The sequence below is a fragment of the Alternaria dauci genome, chromosome 5 (genome assembly GCF_042100115.1).
Source record: "Alternaria dauci strain A2016 chromosome 5, whole genome shotgun sequence".
NCBI lineage: Eukaryota > Fungi > Ascomycota > Dothideomycetes > Pleosporales > Pleosporaceae > Alternaria > Alternaria dauci.
Window position 1 is genome coordinate 1584759 of NC_091276.1, and position 22561 is coordinate 1607319.

Consider the following 22561-nt stretch of genomic DNA (forward strand, 5'->3'; position numbering starts at 1 on the left):
ACTGCTCCGCACCTCTTGCGACGCCGCGGACAAAGTACAAAGCGGCATCTAGATTGCTCGAATGCAAGCCCACTTGACCTTGACTTTGCCATCGCTAGCACTACTCCGAGATGTGTTGGAGGTGTGTCGTGCGAGCGAGCCCGCACTTCCGCCCCAATACGCTTTTTCCTGCGCGTAGGTCGGATGCTGAGTTCTAGCAACAACCCGATGGACATGTCTTCACGTGAAAGAGCAAGCTTCTACTATGGCGAACAGGCCTCAAGAATTCACAATGTCAGCCGCGTACTTGATATCGATCCTTCCGCAATGCCGAATTGAAGCTATTCGGAGACTCTCCAGATAGGGCTTTAGCGTACGCGGTGTTGGAGTCCCAGCCCCAGGTCTCGATTTACGTACATTCTTGCTAGTTCGGGTCAAACAATCAGACGCTAGTAGAGACCCACGCCCAAAGACTACGCTACGGGCTTCTCGGCGAAGCTTCGCAAGTATCGAACGGGCAAGCAGCTGGCAGAGCTCCCCTGACGCGTATAGAAGCTGATTCGCGCTATTGGACGCGACCCCGCACTATGCCGCGACGTGAAGTTATTCCAAACAGGACCGTCACACCCGCAGATGGCCACGAACCACTTGTCTGTGTGGGAATGTAGCATCACCAAGTGGGGACAAGCGACTTGGTCAGCCTGATGACCCAGGGACCAGAGGCTCAATCTAGTATGAGAGAAATCTGCGGGTACTCGGCGGTTTATAAAAGCCCCTCACGAACCCCTCAATTGCTCTCACAGCATCAACATCCTTCTGTGCATCCGGTCTTACTACCGACTTCCATACTATACATCGACGTCGTTTCGGCCCGCAAAAGGTATACCGACCCACGCACCCCTCATTTCCCCCCCTGCTGGCACGATAGGCTGACATCCTTGCGTCAGGAATACGTACCATTCGTTGTACCTTTGCCGGATTCTACTATATATCTCTCCTTTGGAGCTTCAATTGTTCTCTTGTCCAGTTCAATAAGTCAAAATGGTATTTCTCCGCTCTGCTTCTCGCCTTGCGCGCCCTGCCTCGTCCCTCCTCAGCGCACGCGCTGGACCGCGATTGACTTCGTCGCTCCGACAACCGAATGCATTCAGAACGCTGACAGCGACGGCCTCACAACAGGGAAAAGTTCTTCTTGTCCTCTACGATGTAAGTGACGATTGGGTTCTGATGGCGCATGCGACACAGCTAACAACTACATCAGGGTGGCATCCACGCCGAGCAGGAGCCTCAGCTTCTCGGAACCACTGAGAACGAACTGGGCATCAGGAAGTGGATTGAGGAGCAAGGCCACGAGCTCGTCACCACGTCCAACAAGGAGGGCGAGAACTCCGAGTTTGACAAGCACCTTGTCGACGCAGAGGTCATCATCACAACACCGTACGTCAAGCCTACCCCGCAATGCCGCTAAGTGCCCCACAAGCACGCGTCAAGCTTCAAGCGGAAGCGCTAACGCTGCTAACACCATCCGAGCGAACATCAGCTAACAGATCGCGATCTACAGTTTCCACCCTGGTTACCTTACCGCCGAGCGTCTGGCCAAGGCTAAGAACCTGAAGCTTGCCGTTACTGCTGGTATTGGATCCGACCACGTCGACCTCAATGCTGCGAACAAGACCAACGGCGGTATTACCGTCGCCGAGGTTACTGGCTCCAACGTCGTCTCCGTCGCCGAGCACGTTGTCATGACCATCCTGACCCTCGTCCGCAACTTTGTCCCCGCTCACGAGCAGATCGTCAAGGGTGAATGGAACGTTGCTGAGGTCGCCAAGAACGAGTACGATCTCGAGAACAAGGTTGTCGGTACCGTCGCTGTTGGCCGCATCGGTGAGCGTGTGCTGCGCCGTCTCAAGCCCTTTGACTGCAAGGAGCTCCTCTACTTTGACTACCAGCCTCTGTCCCCTGAGAAGGAGAAGGAGATTGGCTGCCGCCGTGTTGAGAACCTTGAGGAGATGTTGGCGCAGTGCGATGTTGTCACCATCAACTGCCCTCTGCACGAGAAGACGCGTGGTCTCTTCAACAAGGAGCTCATCTCCAAGATGAAGAAGGGCTCATGGTTGGTCAACACGGCCCGTGGTGCCATTGTCGTCAAGGAAGACGTTGCCCAGGCTCTCAAGGACGGCCACCTCCGTGGCTACGGTGGTGATGTCTGGTTCCCCCAGCCCGCACCCAAGGACCACCCGCTCCGCTACGCCCAGAACCCATGGGGCGGCGGCAACGCCATGGTTCCCCACATGTCCGGTACTTCGATCGATGCCCAGAAGGTGAGTTTTACAGCCAGGAACGTGTATGTTTTGAAGACAAGTACTAATGTCAATTGCAGCGCTATGCCGACGGCACCAAGGCCATCCTTGACGAGTACTTTTCCGGCCGCGAGAACTACCGGCCTGAGGATTTGATTGTGCACAAGGGCGATTACGCCACCAAGGCGTATGGTCAGCGCAAGTAGAAGAAGCAGCCTTCTTTCTCAACTTGGTATCCTTTTTGAGCGATTTCGCACGAATTTTCTTGGCAGTTGTCGGGCGTTGGATGGGTATTCCCGCCTGCCTATGTATATGAATATATCCCACTTGAACTCCATTTCCCAATGTCCTGACGACTAGTATACGCCGGTGAAGTGTGTGGTGCAAAGGAAAGCGATCAAATTGGAGGCAAACAGTGTAAAGGGTGTTTATGCAGATGATGGGTGTCTCGATAGGGACCGCCGCCTCTCGTCTTCGTGCTCATCCTCGCTGTCGTCCTTGAAGCCCTCCTCTAGTTCACGGCCCAAGCGCCTCTCTTCGTCCATCATGCTCCTGCGTTGCTCTAGTGCTTCCCTCCTCCGCTCGTCGATGGGATCAAAGCCGACCATGCCTTCTCCCTCCTCATCGTCAAACAAATCGTCGTCGTGCTGTGCGCTGCCGTCTACCACACCCCTCTGTCTGATCCAAGCGGAGGGTGCGAAGAGGTTGTAGAGAGCATCGGAGAGGTTGGTGCGCCAAGATGTAGGCAAGTCGGTCACACTGGCGGGCATGGGCAGGTAGTGGCTATAACGGCTGCGATGGCGGCGGACAAAGGGCAGGATGACGAAGGCTAGGAGGACATAGAGAATGGCAGCGAGGAACAGTGGTACGAGGATGGTCTGGAGGCGCATCGTCAGCGTCCACATGGGGCATTGGGGTGTGCTCTCGGTGGTCGTGGCATCAAGACCCACTGGACGCGCTCACCGCCCGCAAGCTTCATGTACGTGACAGCTGTCAGTCACTCACCTTGAGGAAATGGGTAAAGCCGGCCATGGCCGCGGATGCATGTGCTAGCGAAGGATGCGTGAACTGGCGGAGCGCGTCGTTTTGATCGCCGGCAGTGGGCTGACGCGAGGCTGGGCTGTTAGGGGTCGTGCGGGTAGTGTGGGTAGCAGGTGGTGTTGAGACGGAATGCGCCAGATGTGTACAGAGTGCGGCGATGCATGCGCGTCTCTCGATGTCGCTGGTGCCTGCTGCGCCACAGGACAAGAGCAGACGGGGCCGGGGAGGGTTAGTTAGCTAGTTAGTCAGGAGAGAGAGGTGCTGAGGGCGCGGCTACGAGGGCGTTGGTTGATGGGCTGGCAGGGCAGATGGCGCCACTACACGGACACATGCGCACGTCTCAGGAGAACGTCGGAGCCAATGCGGACGCGGCTGAGACGGAGTTCGCATGCTGGGAAGCCCACTCTGGCGGCCCTGTCTGGCTGTAACGTCGAGACGTCTCGGTGACGGCTGACTGCAGCATGGCCGTGTCCTGTCTTATACTGCTATACCTCGCCCTGGGAATATACTAGGCACGACTGACAGGCGGCAGTCACATGGGCGGCGCTAGTTATTCAGCAACTTGCCGCAACTCACCTGCAGCCGCATTGTGCTGCAGCACCCACGGCGTCCTTCCCTCCACCCCCCCAGGAATTGCTTCTACTGCCTTGCGACTCACCGCACCCCGCCCCGCACTCTCGCTTCAGGACGAGAGATAGCCGTTGGCCGTGTCGCCCTCGCCCACGTCGGCCGTCGCTGCGAAGCGAGACGGCGCTGCTTCAGGAAGGAGGGGAACGGGGGACACGTCGGGCGGCGCGCTCCCAGGGCGGCAGCTTTGGGCATAGACGCTCGCTATAGGCATGGACAGCAAGGGTCGGCAATCTTCCGCCGGCAAGTTCTTCGGACGCCGCCTGCACAAAGACAAGGACAAGCACGCCAGCGACGCGAAGCACACGACTACCTCGTCGACCGACAGCCCCCCGGGCAGCTCTCATGGCTCGCTCTCGTCACGCCATTCACACAGACACTCGATTGGCGGCGCTTCGATAGACCAGCGGCCCGTGTCCATGACCGCTGAGGGCATCTTCGCGCGAGCCGGCCCCGTATCAACCATCGACCCTCCGCGCGACGACGCCTCCAAGACGGGCGAACCGCTGCCACACCATCTCAACAAGGGCGGCGGCGACTTCCACCAGTACCCCGTCGTCAACGCCTCCGCAATGCCCCAGAACGGCTACTCCAACCCAGGCCCGCCGCGCCCACCGCCGCACTCACTCGGCACCACCATCGCCTCGAGCAACCCTGGCGACCGCGGCGTGTCGATGCAGCAGTGGGGCGCGCGCGGCAGCAGCAGAGACGGCAACCACTCGTACTATGCCGGCACCGACTCGTCCAACAACACGCGCGCCTCGTCGGACCAGGCGAGCATCTACAGCAACGACTCAAGGACGCGCGGCAGCAACGTCTTCTACCCCCAGAACCCATCCCAGACGACAATCTCCTCTATAGGCCTCGATGCCGGCAGTCTCCTCCCCACCGCCATAGCTACTCCACGCGACTCGCACCGCCACCTGCTGCACTACAACTCGTCGTCGTCGCCCTCATCGTCGCAGACCTCGTTCAACCAAAACACACTTAGCATACAAAGACCGCCAGACCATGTCGTAGAAAAAGAGTTTATGAACCTCATGGTGAAGCGAGGATGGAAGAGCTTACCAGAGCAGGCCAGGCGGCAGATGGAGGCCTACAAGATCGACAAGAAGTGGACCCTCGTCTACCAGGACAAGCTCGCCGAATTCAAGCACGAAGAGAAGAAGCGCCAGACGCAGCGGATAACATACGGCGGTCCAGGTGGAGGTGGCCCGGACATCCTCATGCGCGCAGAAGAGGAGGGCTCGCCCGAGTGGTATGTCAAGAAGGTCATGGACAACTCGATAACTATCAAGCAAATGTCGAGTTTGGAGATCAGCCTGCGAACGCAGCCTATTGCTTGGGTCAGGGGCTTCATCGAGGCGCAGGGTCAGATTGCCCTCACAAATGTATTGGCCAAGATCAACCGCAGGAAGGGAACCGGGCCTGCGCCCCCGCCCAGCGTCATGGCACAAAAGGCGGAGAACGACGTGGAGCGCGAATACGAAATCATCAAGTGCCTAAAGGCATTGATGAACAACAAGTACGGTGCCGACAATGCTCTCAACCATCCCTCCATCATACAGGCGCTGTGTGGCTCCTTGATCTCTTCGCGCCTCAACACACGAAAACTTGTCTCAGATGTCTTGACCTTTTTGTGCCACTGGGGCAATGGAAGTGGGCACGAGAAAGTACTGCAGGCACTCGACAACCTCAAATCACAATATGGCGAAAGCAGTCGATTCGATGCATGGATGCGCATCGTCGAAGTCACGGTCGATGGCCGTGGTAAGATGGGCTCCATGGTAGGCGCTTCAGACGAAGTGCGCAGTGGAGGTATCGGCGTAGAGAACCTCCTCATGGAATATGCCATCGCAACACTCTTTTTGATCAACATGGTTGTCGACGCCCCTGAACGCGACCTGCAGCTCAGGATGCATGTACGAGCCCAGTTCACAGCATGCGGCATCAAGCGCATCTTCAACAAAATGGAAGGCTTCCAGTACGATGTCATCGACAAGCAGATCGAGCACTACTTGGACAACGAAGCTGTGGACTATGAGGATTTCCTTCAAAGGGAGAATAGCTCCATAGTCGACAGCGTTGAAGGTGAGACCAAGGATCTCAACGACCCCGTTCAGATAGCAGATGCCATCATGAGCAAGATCAATGGCAGCCGCGCACAAGACTACTTCACGTCGGCCATGCAACACTTGCTGTTGATGCGCGACACCGAGAGCGAGGATCGGTTGCGCATGTTCCAATTGGTCGACCAAATGCTGAGCTACGTGGCTATGGACCGCCGACTGCCAGACATGGACCTCAAGCAAAGTCTGAATTTCACCGTACAGTCGCTGCTCGACAAGCTCTACACAGATTCCGAGGCCCGGCAGGTACGCGATGAAGCAGTCGAAGCGCGACAGATTGCAGACTCGGCCATTGCGGAACGCGATGAGATGAAAGCGCAGCTAGAGCTGGGCGCAGATGGCCTAGTCTCTAAGCTGCAGAAACAACTAGCAGAGCAAGAACGCATCATCGAGCTTCGTGGAAGACAGGTAGAGCAAATGAAGTCGGAACTCGCAGAAATGCAGAGAATACGAGCTCAAGAGCTGCAACGTAACGAACTCGAGACGCGTGAACTGTACTTGATGCTTAGAGACGCTCAAGATGTCGCAGCGTCAGCAGCGAAGAAGTCCGGCAAAGATGGACTCGGTGCCACGGATCCTGCTCAAATGCAGGGCATCATGGACCGCGAACGGCTCATGAACAGACTAGAGATCCAATTGCAGCGAGCCAGAACTCAGGCGACGCTCGAGGGCAAGACCCTGCAGATGCAGCCCAGCGAGAAGCTCCGGGAACTGCGAGAGAAAATGGAGGGCGACATGCCTGGCATGACTGAACAAGGCTATGGCGGTCTCGAATCGAGCTCCTTTGGATCAGTCCGTGCCAAGAGTGGTGTACCACGCAGAAAGCCACTCCCTGGCCTTCCTGGTCAGATTGGCGAGGATACTGAGATGTCAGAGATGGATGATGATGACGTGGTCATTGAGAAGCCCCGTCTCGTACAGATGCACAAGCCAAAGCTCAGCTCTTCGACAGCCAATGCCTTGATGGCAGATATCGCCTCGAACGTCAAGCGATATGACGACTCGGATGCGGAAGGCGATGGCGTTACCACAGGACCATCACATCCCAGCCTCGAATCCGGCTCACCAAAGACACCCGCCGATGGCGAAGCCCCCAAAGCTGCTATACCTCCGCCTCCACCTCCTCCCCCAGGCGCTCTTGGGTTCTCTGCCGACATACCAGTTCCACCACCTATGCCCGGTGCTCCTATTCCTCCGCCACCTCCGCCGCCGCCGCCGCCTGGAAAACTTGGTTTCAAGCCTGGTATTCCCGTTCCACCCCCTATGCCTGGAGATGGCAGTATGCCACCTCCGCCGCCGCCGCCGCCGCCACCCATGCCAGGTGCCAAGCGTCCTGGATTCATGCCCAAAGCACCTGGATTCGGCGCCGCGCAACAGTTTGCTCTTTCTGGGCCACGGCCCAAGAAAAAGCTCAAGGCTCTTCATTGGGACAAGGTCGACCAGCCTACTACCACCGTCTGGGCCACCCGTGGTCTCACTTCGGAAGAAAAAGAGGAGAAGTACCAGGAATTGGCGAGGAAGGGTGTATTGGAGGAAGTCGAGAAGCTGTTCTTGGCAAAAGAGATCAAGGCGATCGGCAAGAAATCTGGCAAGAAGGACGAAAAGAAGCAGATCATCTCCCGTGACCTTATGCACAACTTCCAGATCAGCATGGCCAAGTTCTCATCATACGGAGTGGAGGACATTGTCAGAATGATCATCCACTGTGACACCAAGATCCTGGACGACCCTGTCACTATGGAGTTCCTGCAAAAGAACGACTTCTGTGACATACCTGACAATACCGCCAAGCTCATGGCACCTTACTCAAAAGACTGGACCGGACCTAATGCCAGCGAAAGCAAACGCGAACAGGACCCGAACGAACTCACAAGGGAAGATCAAATATACCTTTTCACTGCTTACGAGCTGCACCATTACTGGAAGAGTAGGATGAGGGCGCTCGCATTGACTCGTACGTACGAATCTGAGTACGATGAGATTTCGAACAAGCTGTTGGAAATTTCAAGGGTATCCGAGAGTCTACGCGATTCTTCAAGCTTGATCAGTGTTCTCGGTCTCATCTTGGACATTGGTAACTTCATGAACGATGCCAATAAGCAAGCCAGTGGTTTCAAGCTCTCCACGCTATCGCGTCTGGGCATGCTCAAGGACGACAGGAACGAATCCACATTCGCCGACGTTGTCGAGAGGATTGTGCGCAACCAGTACTCTGGATGGGAAGGTTTCACCGACGAGATCGGCGGCGTCCTGACAGCACAGAAGATCAACGTTGAGCAACTGCAGACCGATGCCAAAAAGTACATTGACAACATCAAGAATGTACAGATGTCGCTCGACTCTGGTAACCTGTCTGACCCAACCAAATTCCATCCAGAAGACAAGGTTGCAATTGTTGTGCAAAGGAACATGAAGGAAGCAAGGAGAAAGGCAGAGCAGATGCAAGTCTTCCTTGAGGATATGCAGAAGAGTTACGACGACATCATGGCATTTTATGGCGAAGATCCAACCGACGACAGTGCGAGGAGGGATTTCTTTGCGAAGTTGGCCAACTTCGTTCAGGAATGGAAGGTCAGTCATCACGAGTCGCCTATTTCAATTATCCTGTTTGCTAACTCGCTGGTAGAAATCCAAAGAGAAGAACACCGCACTCGAAGAACAACACCGTCGCAACGAGATTTCCATGCGTCGCAAACAAGCGCAGACTGCGAACCCTCTCTCACCCAACGCTCTGTCTTCAGACTCCGATGCGCCCAAATCTCCAGCTTCCACCGGGGCGATGGACGACTTACTCCAGAAGCTGCGTGCCGCAAAGCCCGAAGCAAGGGATCAACGCGATCGCCGTCGTCGCGCCCGTTTAAAGGACAGGCACCAGGTACGCGTGGCTAGTGGCCAGAAGATTCCAGAAATTGGCGTCAACATGGAGGACGGGGGAGAGGGTGCCGAAGGAGAGGATGATACGAGCAAGCTGCTTAGTCCCGCGAGTGAGACGGCGGAGAACGAGGCTAGCAGCACTGTTGGTACTTCTGCTGGCGCTGCCGGCACCGCTGAAGCAGATATCGCAGATCGTGCTGCTGCCATGTTGGAAGGTCTACAATCAGGCACTAGCCTGAACAAAGACGGTTCGCTGTCTGTTAGGCGAAGAAGAGAGAACGCTGACACGGAAAGACAACGAAGGAGAAATCGACGCAATCAAGCTTCGGCCAAGAGCGAGGACGGGGGCATTTTGAGTCCTACGGCCATACCTGAAGAAGGCGATAGCATCGTCGACCAAGAAGGCGAGGAATCCAGGGACCCGACAACACCAGTCACCGTTGTCCACCCACCGAGTCCAGAACAAAAGGGGAGGGATCTACCCACACCACCACCAGAGGATGGTTAGGCAGTCCATGTTGACATCAAAACATTGTCACCCTATGTTGAGTGGCTTGTATTGCTGCTACTACTGCTGCTGCCGCTGTTGTGGAGAGAGACAGAAAGGGGAGAGTCCAGTTGGGGATAATTTCGCGATAGAACATTTTCGACTTCGATACCCGATCGCCTTTTCTTTTTTACACACCATGGCATTTATACGGTTTTTAACTTTACTTTGGCTTTATCTTGCCAATCGTTTTTCATTTGTTTGTATTGTACCACAATCTGGAGGGTCTTAATGCATCGCTTGCGCAGTGTGATGTCGCTGGCGTCCTTTTCGTTGTGTTGGATGGCGGGTAGGCATATTTGGATGAGAGTATGGGGGACCGGGTGGACGGGAACTTGGGTTAGATATCCTTGGGGGAGGAACGGTAAGGTATAGGAATTATGTCGACATTTTACATGCTCATTCGTTTTTACGGTTTTGTTCTTGTCTCAGTTGCATAGGCTGATTGCGTTGATGCTCTTGTTCAATGCAAACGAAGTGGCAAATTTGTGTAAAATCCCTCTAATATTACTAATATAACCGTCATGGAGCGTACTACCAGACACCTTTCCCTTTCTCTAAGATGAGATATGATACAAACAAGAAAGCATGACTAGCATGTGCCATCAAGGAGAGTCGTGAAGTTTAACAGGAAATGACGGAGAAAAAAAGAGACATCATAACGCCCGGAAATGCCAACATCATGCATGATATCCGCTCTACCACTTGAGGCGGTTAAAAAGGTTGCTGCTCTTGACGTCCCTCTTCTTGCTGCCGCCTGGCAGTGCACTCGTGCAGTCGATCAAGTTCTTGTCCTCAACACCCAACATGCTCATCTTGACCATTGCACCTACGAACGCCGAATCCCACAATCCCTTGCTAGCGGCAAAGGTGGAGAAGGGGATAGCAGTGAGAGGGTTCTGTGCAATGTTCTTGTCAGACTGGAGCGTGAAGGGTGCCGAGCCCCGCTTAGTCTCGGAGTAGTATTTGTTGTCCCAGGTACCGACAGTAGAATCGAGCGCGGCTTCAGCTCTGGAAGGGTCTGTAACGCGTTGTTTGGCAGCAGTGTGAGCACCGATGAGGGCCGCAAGGTCGTAGGGAGAGAAGCCTTTTGATGCTAGAGATAATGTTAGCTATGTAAAGATGGCAAGTTGAAAGATGAAAGCTTACCGAAGAGCCTGACCAAGTCCTCTCCTTTGGCGAGACCGCTGGGTAGAACGCCGAGCGCGTTTGCCTCGCTGGAATCCTTACGACCAACCTTGACGGGAATGGTAGGTCCACCAGGGCATGTTTTGACTGCATGTGCGGCAGCAAACTGGATAAGATCGGCCACACCGACTTTGGTCTGGGTAGCGACATTGGCGAGGTTGCCGCAAAGGCGTTGTAGGCCACGATTCTCGTGATTTGAGCACTCTTGCGCAAGAATGAGAGATCCGTCGCAAGCTCCATTGAAGCAGTCGTGGAAAGAAGATCGGATTGCAGCGCGAGCAGCATCTGTGCACTGCCCGTCTCCGAGGAATTGCTGAGTCAGAGTGGAAGAGATCTGAGTCCAGATGGCAGGGCATTCCTGCGCAGGTTTCTTGCCACCGAAGAGGCTGCCAACTAGACCGAGAATCTTTCCTACAGTGCGCTTCTCTTGCACCGGTGCTGGCGGTGCTACGATCCACTCATCTTCTCGGATGGTGTAGTTGGCGTAGGCCTGGACTGTGCTGGCAGCCGCAAGACCAGAAATAAGGATGTTGCGAATATACATTATGTATGTGAGGAGAAGCTAGTAAGCGTATTGAATGGAAGGCGAATACGATGTATGAAAAGATAGGGCAGGCAAGATGTGCTGAGAAGCGGGAAAGCGAATGACCGTGTCAACCTGAGATGATGGTAGCAAGGGAGCGACGAACTTTTATCTTTATACATTGTCAGATGTTTCCGAGGACGGGCAAGAATAGTAGCCACGACTCATGCTTACACTTAGCACGGTGTGAGCAGATGCCTCTTCTGACCCTGATTCCCATGGGCAAGCGTTGAAGAGAGCGTTGGAATAGACGTGACAGGCCGCTAGGGCGATGGTGAGAAAGACCCACCGCTACTGTTTTGGAACGACGGATAAACGCCACTACGTGACCGGTGGAATAGATTGTAGTTGAAGCATGACAGGTAGTAGCGCACATGCCGGTTATCCTCGAGCTTGGTGTGTAACTCCAAGCAATCCAGCTCACGCGATACGCTGCACATACTCAGGCTTGTCAGCAGTTGCGTTCCTACTATTTCATGCAGTGTGGCATTCGCGTGCTGAATCTCATTCGCATCGGCCATGGAACGATGGCAGGCATGCAAGGATACCGGCACTGTATTATTCCGAATCAACTCGATCCCGCTTCTCAGAGGCGAATTATTCAGTGCGTTCTTACTGGTATCGCATTGACAAGCAGACCGTTGGTTTGGAAGGTAAGACCCCTTTACGTCGAAACGAAAGTTTTCTAAAGAAAGATGTGGGGATGCTGTTTATTGTTTCAAGACGGCTTCAGCCTAGCGAGCGTGCAAGAGCTGCAGTGCCGATGAACGAAGATCAACACGGCCCGCAGTTTGGGCCATGGACGCCGTACGTTTGAGGCACATGGCAAGGCTTGAGCCTTACCAGGCGAGGGTTAGAGTATGGAAATGGTTTGTCGCGGGCTAACCTTAACGATACGAAACTTTGGGCATCCGTAAGGCTAGTTTGTGTCGTGCATGCTCGCTTCGCCTTCCCCACGCAAGTCTGCAGCTAAACACTGCTACGGCAGCAAACCCTACCACAAGAACTCGGAAGAGAACTCTGGAAGACCGCGGCTATAGGGTGTGAGGTACATGGTGAGATCTGTTGGTGTGCGCTCTACTGGGCTTCTTATGAGGAGGAGGGTCTTCGGCACTTCACCGAAGGTCTAGCGCAGGGTCCTTGTCGTACGCTGTCAACTGTTACAGACGTGATTTGAATCTCTTAGCCAATGATTGTGAACGCAATCACTGGCTTCAGGTTTGACGATGCGATAGCGCCGATGCTGTTCCGGATATGTATGTCGGAGACCCGAAAGTGGAAATCTCTATAAGGATAGTCCAAGAAGGCGATCCTCTAGCAAAACCTTTCTCGCCGAGTTGAACCCTTGCAATTACTCATGACCCACCAACCTCGCGAACTCTACTGCGGATGCGACTGAAGCTCTCTGCACCGGTGCTGGAAACCATGGATACGACAAATAGCGTAGAGCCATTGACCGAGATGGCGCAACCGACGTACCGCATATCCGTTCGTTCGCGCTAACGGCAGCAGTAGGAAGGTTGCCAGCACCATTGCCTCGATGTTGCGGACACGGAACGCGGTGTTTGAACGCCACTTAAGCCTCCGCCCATGTCGCATGCAAGGCGAGACCGGCATCCACGCGCAATCTTCCATCATCATCAAGACGAGCGCCGTATCCTGTGTTTGGCTGCGTATCTCTTCCAAAGCCCTTTCGCACCACACTGCCGAATTGCTCGATCCAATATCGGAATGCGCGAACAGGTGTCGTGACGGAGTTGGATGACATTGTCGTACAGCATAATCGTGATGCATCGCGATGCGCCTGCGAGACCGATGGGGAGGCATGTGCTTGTCATCACAAGAAAGGGCGATGAGGGATACCGCAAAAGCAGCTGTATCTTTGTGACGGTAGTAGTGCTGACAACGCAAACTACTGCACTGCTCTCTTGCTCGTGAATGTCAATAAACATGTTGAATTGCACCGTCAGGCAAAGCGAATCCAGCAAGATGGATGTATGGTTGAGTCGCGTTCGAGCATCCTGCAAAGCCCTGGAGGTTCCGTTACGTGAAGTCGCGTGATTCCGTATCAACCTTGAATGCGCGGCCCTTGATCGTATCACAACGCGTCCAGGAAATTATGAGCAGCCAGACTCAGCGTCATGCAAGAGGCAGCGACGCTGTATCAACTATAAAGGGAAATACTGAATAGCAGGCACAACGCAGAACTAGTGCTTACAACGCACCTCCGTACGTAAACCTGGGACAACATGAGGTGATTCAGTAGTAAGCAAACGGTATGACTGTGATCAAGTTACGGATGAGCAGGTTGGGAAATCACATCTCTATCCCTGTCGACCTAGAGCCCGAGTCCTGCGACTTGGCACATGACATATCACAAGTATCTCGCAACAGTACAGTGGATGCGCTCAACACAGGAATACTGTTTCCCAATCAGCATACACTTGGGAACGTGTACCTCAAAGTAAAATCCGCTTGCGAGCGACTGTGGACCATTCTAGTATCATCAAGCTATAAGTATAACTAGACTTTGACGTGCACACTTATGGATACATGATCGAGTTGTAACCCTCTTCGCCCACATGCGCGATCCGATGTGCGGCAGATACCTTGTTTTCCATATATTTTACTACTTTTCAGTCCACCTGGTGACCGCTTGTGTCTTCACCGCGACTCACTCTACCTTGCGGCCTTGTTGCTCACCCTGTCATTTGACTGATCGCATACAGGGTACCTGTCGCGAATACCTCGACCCTACGGCGTGCTAGAATGCTCTTGCAGGATCGAGTTGCTTACAAGCTGTGATCAATGTCCCGTTCGACCTCCGTGGGTTGCGTGGCTTCGTTGGAAGATATAGGCATAAAGGGAAAGGTAAGATGACAAAGAGCGGAATTGGGGCCGAGCAGATATCGAGTTCAAGGAAAGAGTAACGTAGAGAGCGTTTCATAAAAATACCCTAACGACCGTCCCGTCTGGGACGGAAGTCTACCTGACTTTCCCAAACAACCATGCAAAAGTCCCTCCAAAACACCCTCGCAATGCACAAATACCATGCTTTGTACCCAAGGAAAGCTGTTAGAACGCGCGTAACGCCAATCAAACCATACATGACTATAACCACTTCCCCCCAAAAACACGTTTAATGTCAGCAAACTTGACCGGCTTGACGAGATACATGTCCACGCCCGCCTCATGCGCATCCTTCTGGTCCTGCGCACTTGCAAGCCCAGTGAGTGCCACAATATGTGACCTTGGCAAACCGTTTTTGCTTTCAAACTGACGAATATGGCGTGTACTCGTCAGCCCGTCCATGACGGGCATACTCAAATCCATCAGTATAAAGTCAAAAGGACGGGCTGGTGGGGAAGAAGACGTGGCTTCTGACTTGAACGTTTCAAACGCCTCGAGACCGTTGGTTGCTTCAACGTAACGCAGATTTTGTCGCTTGGCGAAAACGACGAGCAGCTTCAAGTTGATGGCGTTATCATCTACGAGGAGGACTCGTGGGTTAAAGTATTCACCACTCTCGCTTGGGGTGGGGCTCAAAGGGGTGGTGGTGGCCGGGAAAGGGCGCGGTGGTGGCGGGGATGGGCCTACCATTGCATTATTGGCTTGTCGCGTCGTGATGTCTTGTGGAAACATGTCACTCAAACTCCGCTGAGATAGAACGCGAGGCGGGGCAAGGGACTGGAACTCAGGCTGTACCAGGGAAGAGCTCATCGATCGACTAATGGATGGCTCATTGCCGTGTTGCGAGGCACGCTTCTGACAAGACAGAAGTGATCGAGCAAGCTTTCGAGGTCCACATCTATCAAAATTGTCAGTAAGGCGGGGCAAAAGGGTTGTGCAAGACACTTACGGCTGCGTAACTATTTCTATAAGCCAGCCAAGTGCCTCAACCTGTCTCGCGAGTTGAGTCTCCACGGCAGTCTTCTCCGACGTATCTGTACAGACACAGATCACTCCTAATGGTGACGTGTTGGCACGACTAGAGTTCGATTCCTGTATCAACTGATAGAGAGAAGGGGAGTCAATGAGCAGGAAGTCGATATTGGTGACCGAAATTTTGGTGTTCGATTGCTTTGATGCAACAATTTTCATGTCGAAGTTCTTGCAAGCGTTTTCCATGGACTCTTTAGTTTTAAGTCCCCGTTCGCCGCCTTGCGTGTCAGTCATGTCGCAAACAATAGAGACAGACGTGTTCTTTAATTCCTGGGGTGCCCGGACAAGGGCAAGGTCTTGCTGTGTGTTCTCCTTGGACCCAATTGGCAAACGTATGCTGATCTTGATAACAGTGCCGACATTGTGGGTACTCCTCACCTCAATCTCGCCCTTTAAAGATTCTATGATTTGTTTGACGATCGAAAGGCCCAACCCAGTACCAGAGCTGAAGGGATCCTCTTGGCTGAATGGCGAGAACAGTTTCGTTCGCTGGTATTCCTGTGACATTCCTCTGCCTGAGTCTTCAACACTCAGAGACAAGTCCATAAAGTTGGCGGAGGTTTTGTGTTGTAACATTTTGATGGCGATATAACCAGAGTCTGTATACTTGAGCGCGTTGCCCAGCAAGTTCATAACGATACGTCGGAGGGCGCCGGGTTGCGATCGCACGATCCAGCTCACGTAGGGGGCTACGATTAAAGAGACGGCAACGGATCCATGGGTATCTCTGCCTTCCACGTCGGTGTTGCCATTTTCGCCTTGCATTGAACCGTTCGCAGCTTTGCTCTCAGCCTGGTCATAGATTGCGGATCCTCGGATGTGGTGGGTCTTCCTAAATCTATGACCAGCGCACACAGTGTCGCAGACCTCCTCGACCAACTGCGCTAGATCAAAGTCAGAGGTAACACCAAGGATTGAATTGTCAGTAGGCTGTCTCTTATTTCGCCCCAGGCTTCGCTTGTTCTGACCAGCGACCTTCTGTAGCTTGTTGATCTTTGCATAATCAAGTACGTGGTCAATTGTGTCGAGCAACGTTTTGCCACATGTCTCGATGGAAGAAACCAGAGACTCTTGATATGCCGATGCCACTGTTTCGCGTAGGAACTCTACAGAGCCAAGAATGCCATGGAGTGGCGAACGCAACTCATGCGATATGGAAGCAATGAAGGTAGTCTTGGCACGATCCGCCTTCTGCGCATTTAGTCGGGCTACTTCGCTGGTCACCGAATTGCCGAATGCTTGTAGATATGGCAGCTCGTTGTCTGGACTCATCAGTCGTCCAGCTTGGGTCGTCCAGATGAAGCCACCGGCTATCCATCGTTCCGTGGCCGGACACCAAAGTGGCAGGAAAATGAGGCTCCTCACCTTGGGCAAGACTTTGAGAAACTCGGTTGGGATGAATCTTTCTCGCTTTTTGCGCGGCTTCTTGTTGTTAGCGGTAGATCCATCCGGGTTGCGGTCCGACTGCTCAGTCTCGGAGCGTTCTGACTTCTCGTCGGAAGAATTGACGCCGATGCCATCCTCGTTGTAGTTGAAAAATTTTCCATATGGATACCGATGGATATAGCGTTCCATGGCAGCTTCGTTGAAGCTAAAGTCTGTGTGCACCAGGGCCGCGTTTCCTTCACGCAGCGATAATCCTACCACAGGGCAAGACTTGCTATCAGCTCCACTTGCTTCCGGCGCTCCATCAGCAGTGTTGGCGGTTTGTTTCTTGGGCCTCCGTGAAGCAGTCGAGTCGCCAGTGTCTGTATTGTGGGTCGCACTCTCGTCGCTACTAGCGGAACTGCGGCTGTAGTCGTAGAGATGGGTTCTTATGCCAGCGGTCGAAGTGTCGAAGAAGACGACACCGTCGGCCTCGGTGCTCTGGCGTATTATGCGCGCGGCTCTGTGGAAGATGCGGGCTGCGTCAGATTCGGCATTGCGCTTGCGTTGGGCCTGTCTGCCAGGAAGAGACGTGTTGGAGGCATCGTCTTCCTCTCCTTGGTCCAGGGCTACCAAGCGCGCGTTCTCGGTCTGCTTCTCCATGGTGGTGGGCCGGTTCCCGTCTTCGCGGATGTCCTGGACAGAGGAGCACTCGATAAACTGCGTCAAGCCGCGTACCATGCGCTCGCCCTGGTTGCGGTCCATGCTGTCCTTGGCCAGCTCGAGGTGCTCCATGACGGCGGCGGAGACATCCTGCATGAAGCGCAATTCGCCCGCACTGATTCCATCGCGGGGCCTCTCGTCAGACACGGCATAGACGCCAATGCGATGGCCGGCCTTGGTGACGATGGGTACTCCAGCGTAGAACCTCACGCCCGGCTCGCCCTTGACATAATCCTTGTCAGCAAATCTAGCGTCCAGGCGGCAGTCAGGTATGACCATGCACTCGCCCGTGAGGGTGCTTCCATCATCCTCGTAGGCAGTATACGTCGAGGTGAAGGTGTGGTAGCAGACAGCATCCGTCTTGGTCAAGATGGCGTTGCCCAGCCACACCTCGTCCTCGGGCTCCTCGGCGACGGGCTTGAACAGCGAGAGGGTGCGTGTGGCCTCTGCAAGAATGTACTGGTGGTGCGAGTCGATGAGCGAGACCATGGCCCTGCGGGTGTTGAGGCGCAGCGTGGCGAGCTGGGCAAAGGCCGTCAGGGCGCGGTCGCGCGACGTCTGGGGCTGGTAGCCAGAGTAGGTCAGACCTTTGCCAGAACCGTCGGCGGCATTAACCAGGCTCTGTGCATCGAGCCATGGGCGATAATATCTGTAAGTGCATGCTTAGCTGCAGCAGACGAGTGCGTGTCGGTCGAGGCAAACCTGTGGAGATCGCGCTCACGGGCGGCTTCGGGCCACGAGTAGCCCATTGCGTGTTACTGTGGGATTGCAGCAGGCAGGCTCAACATGTCCTTGCAGAGGCAGCAACGGTGTGGGGTGTGTCTTGGACTGGGGGCAGCAACGGGGACATGTCACGCTTGCACAAGGCCTCGCAGCAGCCGCCGTCTTCCCTTTTTGAGCGCCATGATTAACTGCATCGGAGCTAGACGGGGCCTATGCTGGTGCCGCGGACCACAGGCAGGTAACGCGTTCCTTTTGGCCTGTTGTGCGGCCGCGACATGGGGATGTGAGGACTTTCCGATCCAGATGAGGGCGGCATTATCGAGCCATGACGGAGCCAGTGGTGCATGGCGCTAGCCATCCTCGGGAGCCGCATGCTGGCCAAATTGCCGATCTCCCGCCCTGCAGCCGATGCCCAGGCTAGCAAATCTTCGAGGCAGCAAGTTCTTCGACACCTCCACAACGCCGCCATGTTTGACGTCCCGGATGCGAAGCGGTGCGTTGACTCGCTAGTGTGCGCGCCTGTTGTGTGAATACTGATCTTGTTGCCAGGGTCCGCCGTCACGAGCTGCACTCTCCCGCATCCTCACCACGAAACTCGCCGGACCCCGACCTCGAACAGCTCCTGCGCTCCAAGATACAGACCGATTTCACCTACACCACCGCCGCCGACGACGATGCCGACGACGCCAACGATGAAGACGAGACAGAGTTGCGCCTCTTCGCTGCGCCCGCAAATGCCGCTCCACAGTCGCATAAGATCCGAATTTCATCTCCAGACGCCGACAGCGGAGAAGCAGGACTGGCTGTGAAGAAACCACGGAGCTACTATTTCGCCGACGGGCCCACCAGCGAAGCCGAGCAAGAGTTCAGAGCAGCGGCCTTGGAGGGAAGGAGCGTCCTGGAGCTGTCGCAGCAGCCATGGCCCGGTTGCGCCCTGCCGTGGAAGGTGCGCAACATCTCGCCCGCTGGCATGACTAAAGAGGTCCTGGTTGGCCATCCCCCGATGCTAGTTCTAGTCCAAGACAAGGCACACAAGCGCACAAGAAAGGGCAAGAAGTCACGCATAGCCATCAGGAAAAAGCTGCAGGAAGCAAAGAACAAGGAAAGCGAAGCAGCACGTCTTGCACGCGAGAAGGAAGAAGCCAAGCGCGAGAAGAACACTCGGAGGAATCGAGAGAAGAAGCTCAAGCAAAAGGCAAAGCAGCTGGCCAAGAGGGCAGCAGATGGCGCTCCCGAAGGCACCGCAGATGGAATGCATCGTGTCGAGACTACGGCGACTGAGGGCCAACCCGTCGGTGCTGAGTCGACATGAGGCGCGGCAGGAACACCATCGCCGTTTCGCCAGCCTCACAGGCAAACCAGCACCAGATGCACTATCACGCCCATCACAAGTAATAGCCGCTCTCGAGTTGATGGCTCCTAGCACGGTGCGAGTGTTGGATGCATTTCACTCGTAGCCACGAGGCTACCTTTACCTCTGTCTAGTCCACGCTAGCAAACTACTGCAATTATCGGCTATATCTGCTCTGTTCCAGTCCTGCCACTTCTACTTGATTACCCTTCACGGCTCCCTTCGACTGCCAAAAATGGACCACAATCAAGACAACATGAACTTTGATTTTATGTTGGACTTCGACCAGCAGTACGCTCCGACAGATCCCAGTCTCGACAACATGTTTGCTCCATCCGCTCTAAACCACGTGTACCAGAAATCAGCTCAGCACTACAACTACCAAGGACATGATCCGACTGGCTACAACGCCTTCGTGCCCGATGCCACGCCGTGTGGTGCCTACCATACAGCCTACCAAAGGCCGATGACACCTGACAGCACAGCAGACCATCTCGAACCGCATGATGGTCAGTTGCATGGCGCTTTCCAAGACCTCAACGGACAGGCCACCAACACCCAGCTGCAAGAGGAGACTGAGTATTCGTCCGAGTCCTGGAGGACGTTGGTCGATTTTGAGATACCCGATTTCAGACAAACTTCCATCGACAACATACCCGACCTCCAAGCCCTCCTTACAGCCTACCTTGGTTCCTATGGTCCCCAGTCAACAGCCGCAAACGCCACTCGCATGCAGTACGCCAAGGCCCTTGCTTTTGCTTTGCTCACGCACTATCACCCGGCGTCGCAAGGTTACACTGTGGAGCCGACTTCACCCGGACCCATGGCAAAAACAGGGATGAACTTTATCCTGGCTACCGACGACAAGTCAGACGTCTGGCAGGCCAGCAGCAGCAACAAGGCTAATTCACCGCAAAGGCCGACGAAAAGAGAGCTTGAGAGGGCCGAAAGGGCAGAGCAAGTGGCCAAGGTAGCAGAGTACAACCGTAGATTTGCATACATGGCAAACCTGCAATGGGACTATATCTCCCCCGAGGATATCGCCGCCTTCATGGTCATGTGCAAGACAGAAGTGAGAGATGAGAACACTGGCATGATGACGTATGAGCAGCACCCGCACACGTACCTCATCATTATGATTGACGACTTCGACCAAGTCCCACGCCTCTCCAAGGAAAACACGGTCCACCGCAGTGACATTTTGACGGACGCGCTATGCCGACGTGGCAAGGTCCGGAACGGCCACGGCATGCTCCTGTATGGACCCCGGCTCGAGTGCTACACCTTTGACCGTGGAAACGAGTGGGTTTACCCCGATAGCGATAATGAAGAAGGCGAGCAAGAACCTCAAGATATCGAACCTAACATGGAAGTGTTACAGTCTGGCGGTCAGGATATCGACTTCGACATGCGTACCATGAGCTTGGAAATCATTGATGCGGCGTTCAGGGACATTGCTGTAAGGCAGGTGGCGTACATGCCTGGACCACAGCTTGATGCAGAAGAGGTTGCGGGGTTCGCAGAGATTGATGAAGAAATGGAGGAGTAAGGACATTGCAGCGGTTTAGAAGACGAAAAGTCCACTTAGCAGAGTAATACCGACGAGTTCTTTCCAAAGATAAACAGAATGCTACCCCATATCACACTCAATGATCTTCTTCTACATGCCATGTTCATATTGGGTTATAAGCGCCTAATAGCCGACGAGCCATGTCCCGCTCGCGGACACTACTCACGGACACAACTCCGATGCCTGCCATAACGTGGTCTATGGGACCGTCCGTTCGCTAGCCAGCATCTGTACTGGTCATTCGTGCTAAATTAGGAAAGGGCCGAAAGAGTGGAATACAAGCAAGTATTCACTGTAGTTATGCAGACGATGTAAATGCTGAAACCTGACTATACTTTGCTACTGGATTCGGTTTTTAGACATCGGAATATGAATTAGGTGCAAATTTTGCTTCCTGACTACTTCGACCCACCGTCAATCCTGTTCATGATCCCAGCAGTCTCTTTCGCAATGCCCTTTACCTCCTCTGTTAGGCCGTCCAGCTCAGCAAGTTCTTCGAACCTCTTCTTCCAAAGCCCCCATCGTTTCTTACTAAACTCTGCTTTTCCTTCCCACAGCGGTCCACCGCTACCCGGATTGCCTTGTGTTGCCCTTTTGGGAGTGAGATCGTATTCCCTCTCATAGACCTGCCTCCCCGCGGCCAAGATCCACACTGCGGCAGAAGGAATCGTAGCGTTGTATTTCTGTATCGCTGTGCCTGGATGATGCGCCCTATGTAGCGCATCATCCTCATATGGGGTTTCGAGTGCACTGCGCATCTCCCAGATACAGTAGATCCAGAAGTTGCTAACTTGCTCGACCGTCAGGAGAGCGTAGAAATAGAGCATGTTGGCGTAAGCATGTACTTCTGGAAGCAGGTAGCCGGAGCCGCAACCCGGGGAATCGTTCATGGTCTCGCGGGCATCCCAGCCGAAGCCGCGCAGGCAGACATATACATCTGGGTCTTTGGCTGTTGGAGGCGGAGAGCTGGATTTTATAGCCTTCATAAGAATGACGAGTTTGTCGAGGCCGACAGTGTCTCGGAAAGGGAGTCGCTTCGCTGAGTGAATTATTGAGATCCAGAGATCCCCAAAGTTCAGGTCCTTCCTGTTTTGCAGAATCGCGTCGTTGATGGGTCCAAGGAGTTTCTTTGCGACATCTTGTGCCTTTGCATCGCTCCTCATATAGTCTTGTACGATGGGATAGAACTTGCCGTTTCCGTCCAAGGCTGGTGCGAAGCATCTTCGATTTTTCATGATGATGTCGATCTGGGTAGCTTCATCCTGCACGTTGGTGATGGCGTTGACAATCTCGCGCTCTCGAGCTTCCTCCTTCTGCTCCCGGGCCTGTCTTTGCTCTTCTGGTGATATCGTCATTCGAGGTTGTGTTGCTTGTGTTGGGATTGCTCGTATATCAGAAGCAGCAATGCCGTTCAAGAGACATATAATGTGTAAGTTGAAGTACGCCCTTCAGCCCTTAGGCTGCCATGCCCGAGTGCTAGCTTGTGGCGACATGCGCATACGTGCATATGCAGTGGAGACATGTCATGGGCATTCTCGAGTACTGCTCCGCCGTGCTCAACGTTAGCAGATGTGAGCAAACTGTTGCTGATGCTTATATGCACGAAACCCTCTACTAGT

At 54.2% G+C, this 22561-nt stretch overlaps 8 protein-coding genes across 8 annotated transcripts; 4 read left to right on the forward strand and 4 right to left on the reverse strand.

Moving 5' to 3' along the window:
• Window positions 1–1020: 1020 nt before the first annotated feature.
• Window positions 1021–2485, forward strand: ACET3X_006010 (uncharacterized protein; the record flags this gene model as incomplete). Its single annotated transcript, XM_069452175.1, has 5 exons — window positions 1021–1023; window positions 1159–1185; window positions 1241–1416; window positions 1541–2300; window positions 2360–2485. 5 exons carry the CDS (start codon window positions 1021–1023, stop codon window positions 2483–2485), a joined length of 1092 nt encoding a protein of 363 aa, XP_069306370.1.
• Window positions 2486–2707: 222 nt separating this feature from the next.
• Window positions 2708–3311, reverse strand: ACET3X_006011 (uncharacterized protein; the record flags this gene model as incomplete). Its single annotated transcript, XM_069452176.1, has 2 exons — window positions 2708–3157; window positions 3285–3311. 2 exons carry the CDS (start codon window positions 3309–3311, stop codon window positions 2708–2710), a joined length of 477 nt encoding a protein of 158 aa, XP_069306371.1.
• An 848-nt stretch (window positions 3312–4159) lies between these two features.
• On the forward strand, window positions 4160–9458 carry ACET3X_006012 (uncharacterized protein; the record flags this gene model as incomplete). The annotated part of the gene is made up of 2 exons (XM_069452177.1): window positions 4160–8647; window positions 8703–9458. 2 exons carry the CDS (start codon window positions 4160–4162, stop codon window positions 9456–9458), a joined length of 5244 nt encoding a protein of 1747 aa, XP_069306372.1.
• Window positions 9459–10195: 737 nt separating this feature from the next.
• ACET3X_006013 (uncharacterized protein) lies at window positions 10196–11229 on the reverse strand (the record flags this gene model as incomplete). Its single annotated transcript, XM_069452178.1, has 2 exons — window positions 10196–10593; window positions 10647–11229. 2 exons carry the CDS (start codon window positions 11227–11229, stop codon window positions 10196–10198), a joined length of 981 nt encoding a protein of 326 aa, XP_069306373.1.
• Window positions 11230–14379: 3150 nt separating this feature from the next.
• ACET3X_006014 (uncharacterized protein) lies at window positions 14380–18047 on the reverse strand (the record flags this gene model as incomplete). Its single annotated transcript, XM_069452179.1, has 3 exons — window positions 14380–15076; window positions 15128–17947; window positions 18001–18047. 3 exons carry the CDS (start codon window positions 18045–18047, stop codon window positions 14380–14382), a joined length of 3564 nt encoding a protein of 1187 aa, XP_069306374.1.
• Window positions 18048–18488: 441 nt separating this feature from the next.
• ACET3X_006015 (uncharacterized protein) lies at window positions 18489–19333 on the forward strand (the record flags this gene model as incomplete). Its single annotated transcript, XM_069452180.1, has 2 exons — window positions 18489–18514; window positions 18571–19333. 2 exons carry the CDS (start codon window positions 18489–18491, stop codon window positions 19331–19333), a joined length of 789 nt encoding a protein of 262 aa, XP_069306375.1.
• A 274-nt stretch (window positions 19334–19607) lies between these two features.
• On the forward strand, window positions 19608–20921 carry ACET3X_006016 (uncharacterized protein; the record flags this gene model as incomplete). Its single annotated transcript, XM_069452181.1, has 1 exon — window positions 19608–20921. The coding sequence occupies one exon, from the start codon at window positions 19608–19610 to the stop codon at window positions 20919–20921; it is 1314 nt and encodes a 437-aa protein (XP_069306376.1).
• A 371-nt stretch (window positions 20922–21292) lies between these two features.
• On the reverse strand, window positions 21293–22319 carry ACET3X_006017 (uncharacterized protein). The gene has a single exon (XM_069452183.1). The coding sequence runs from the start codon at window positions 22295–22297 to the stop codon at window positions 21341–21343; it is 957 nt and encodes a 318-aa protein (XP_069306377.1). The 5' UTR covers window positions 22298–22319; the 3' UTR covers window positions 21293–21340.
• Between the last annotated feature and the right edge of the window lie 242 nt (window positions 22320–22561).

What these genes read in the sequence shown, in the direction of transcription:
- ACET3X_006017 (XM_069452183.1), bottom strand. Translation starts at nt 22,297, where the DNA reads ATGACGATATCACCAGAAGAGCAAAGACAGGCCCGGGAGCAGAAGGAG.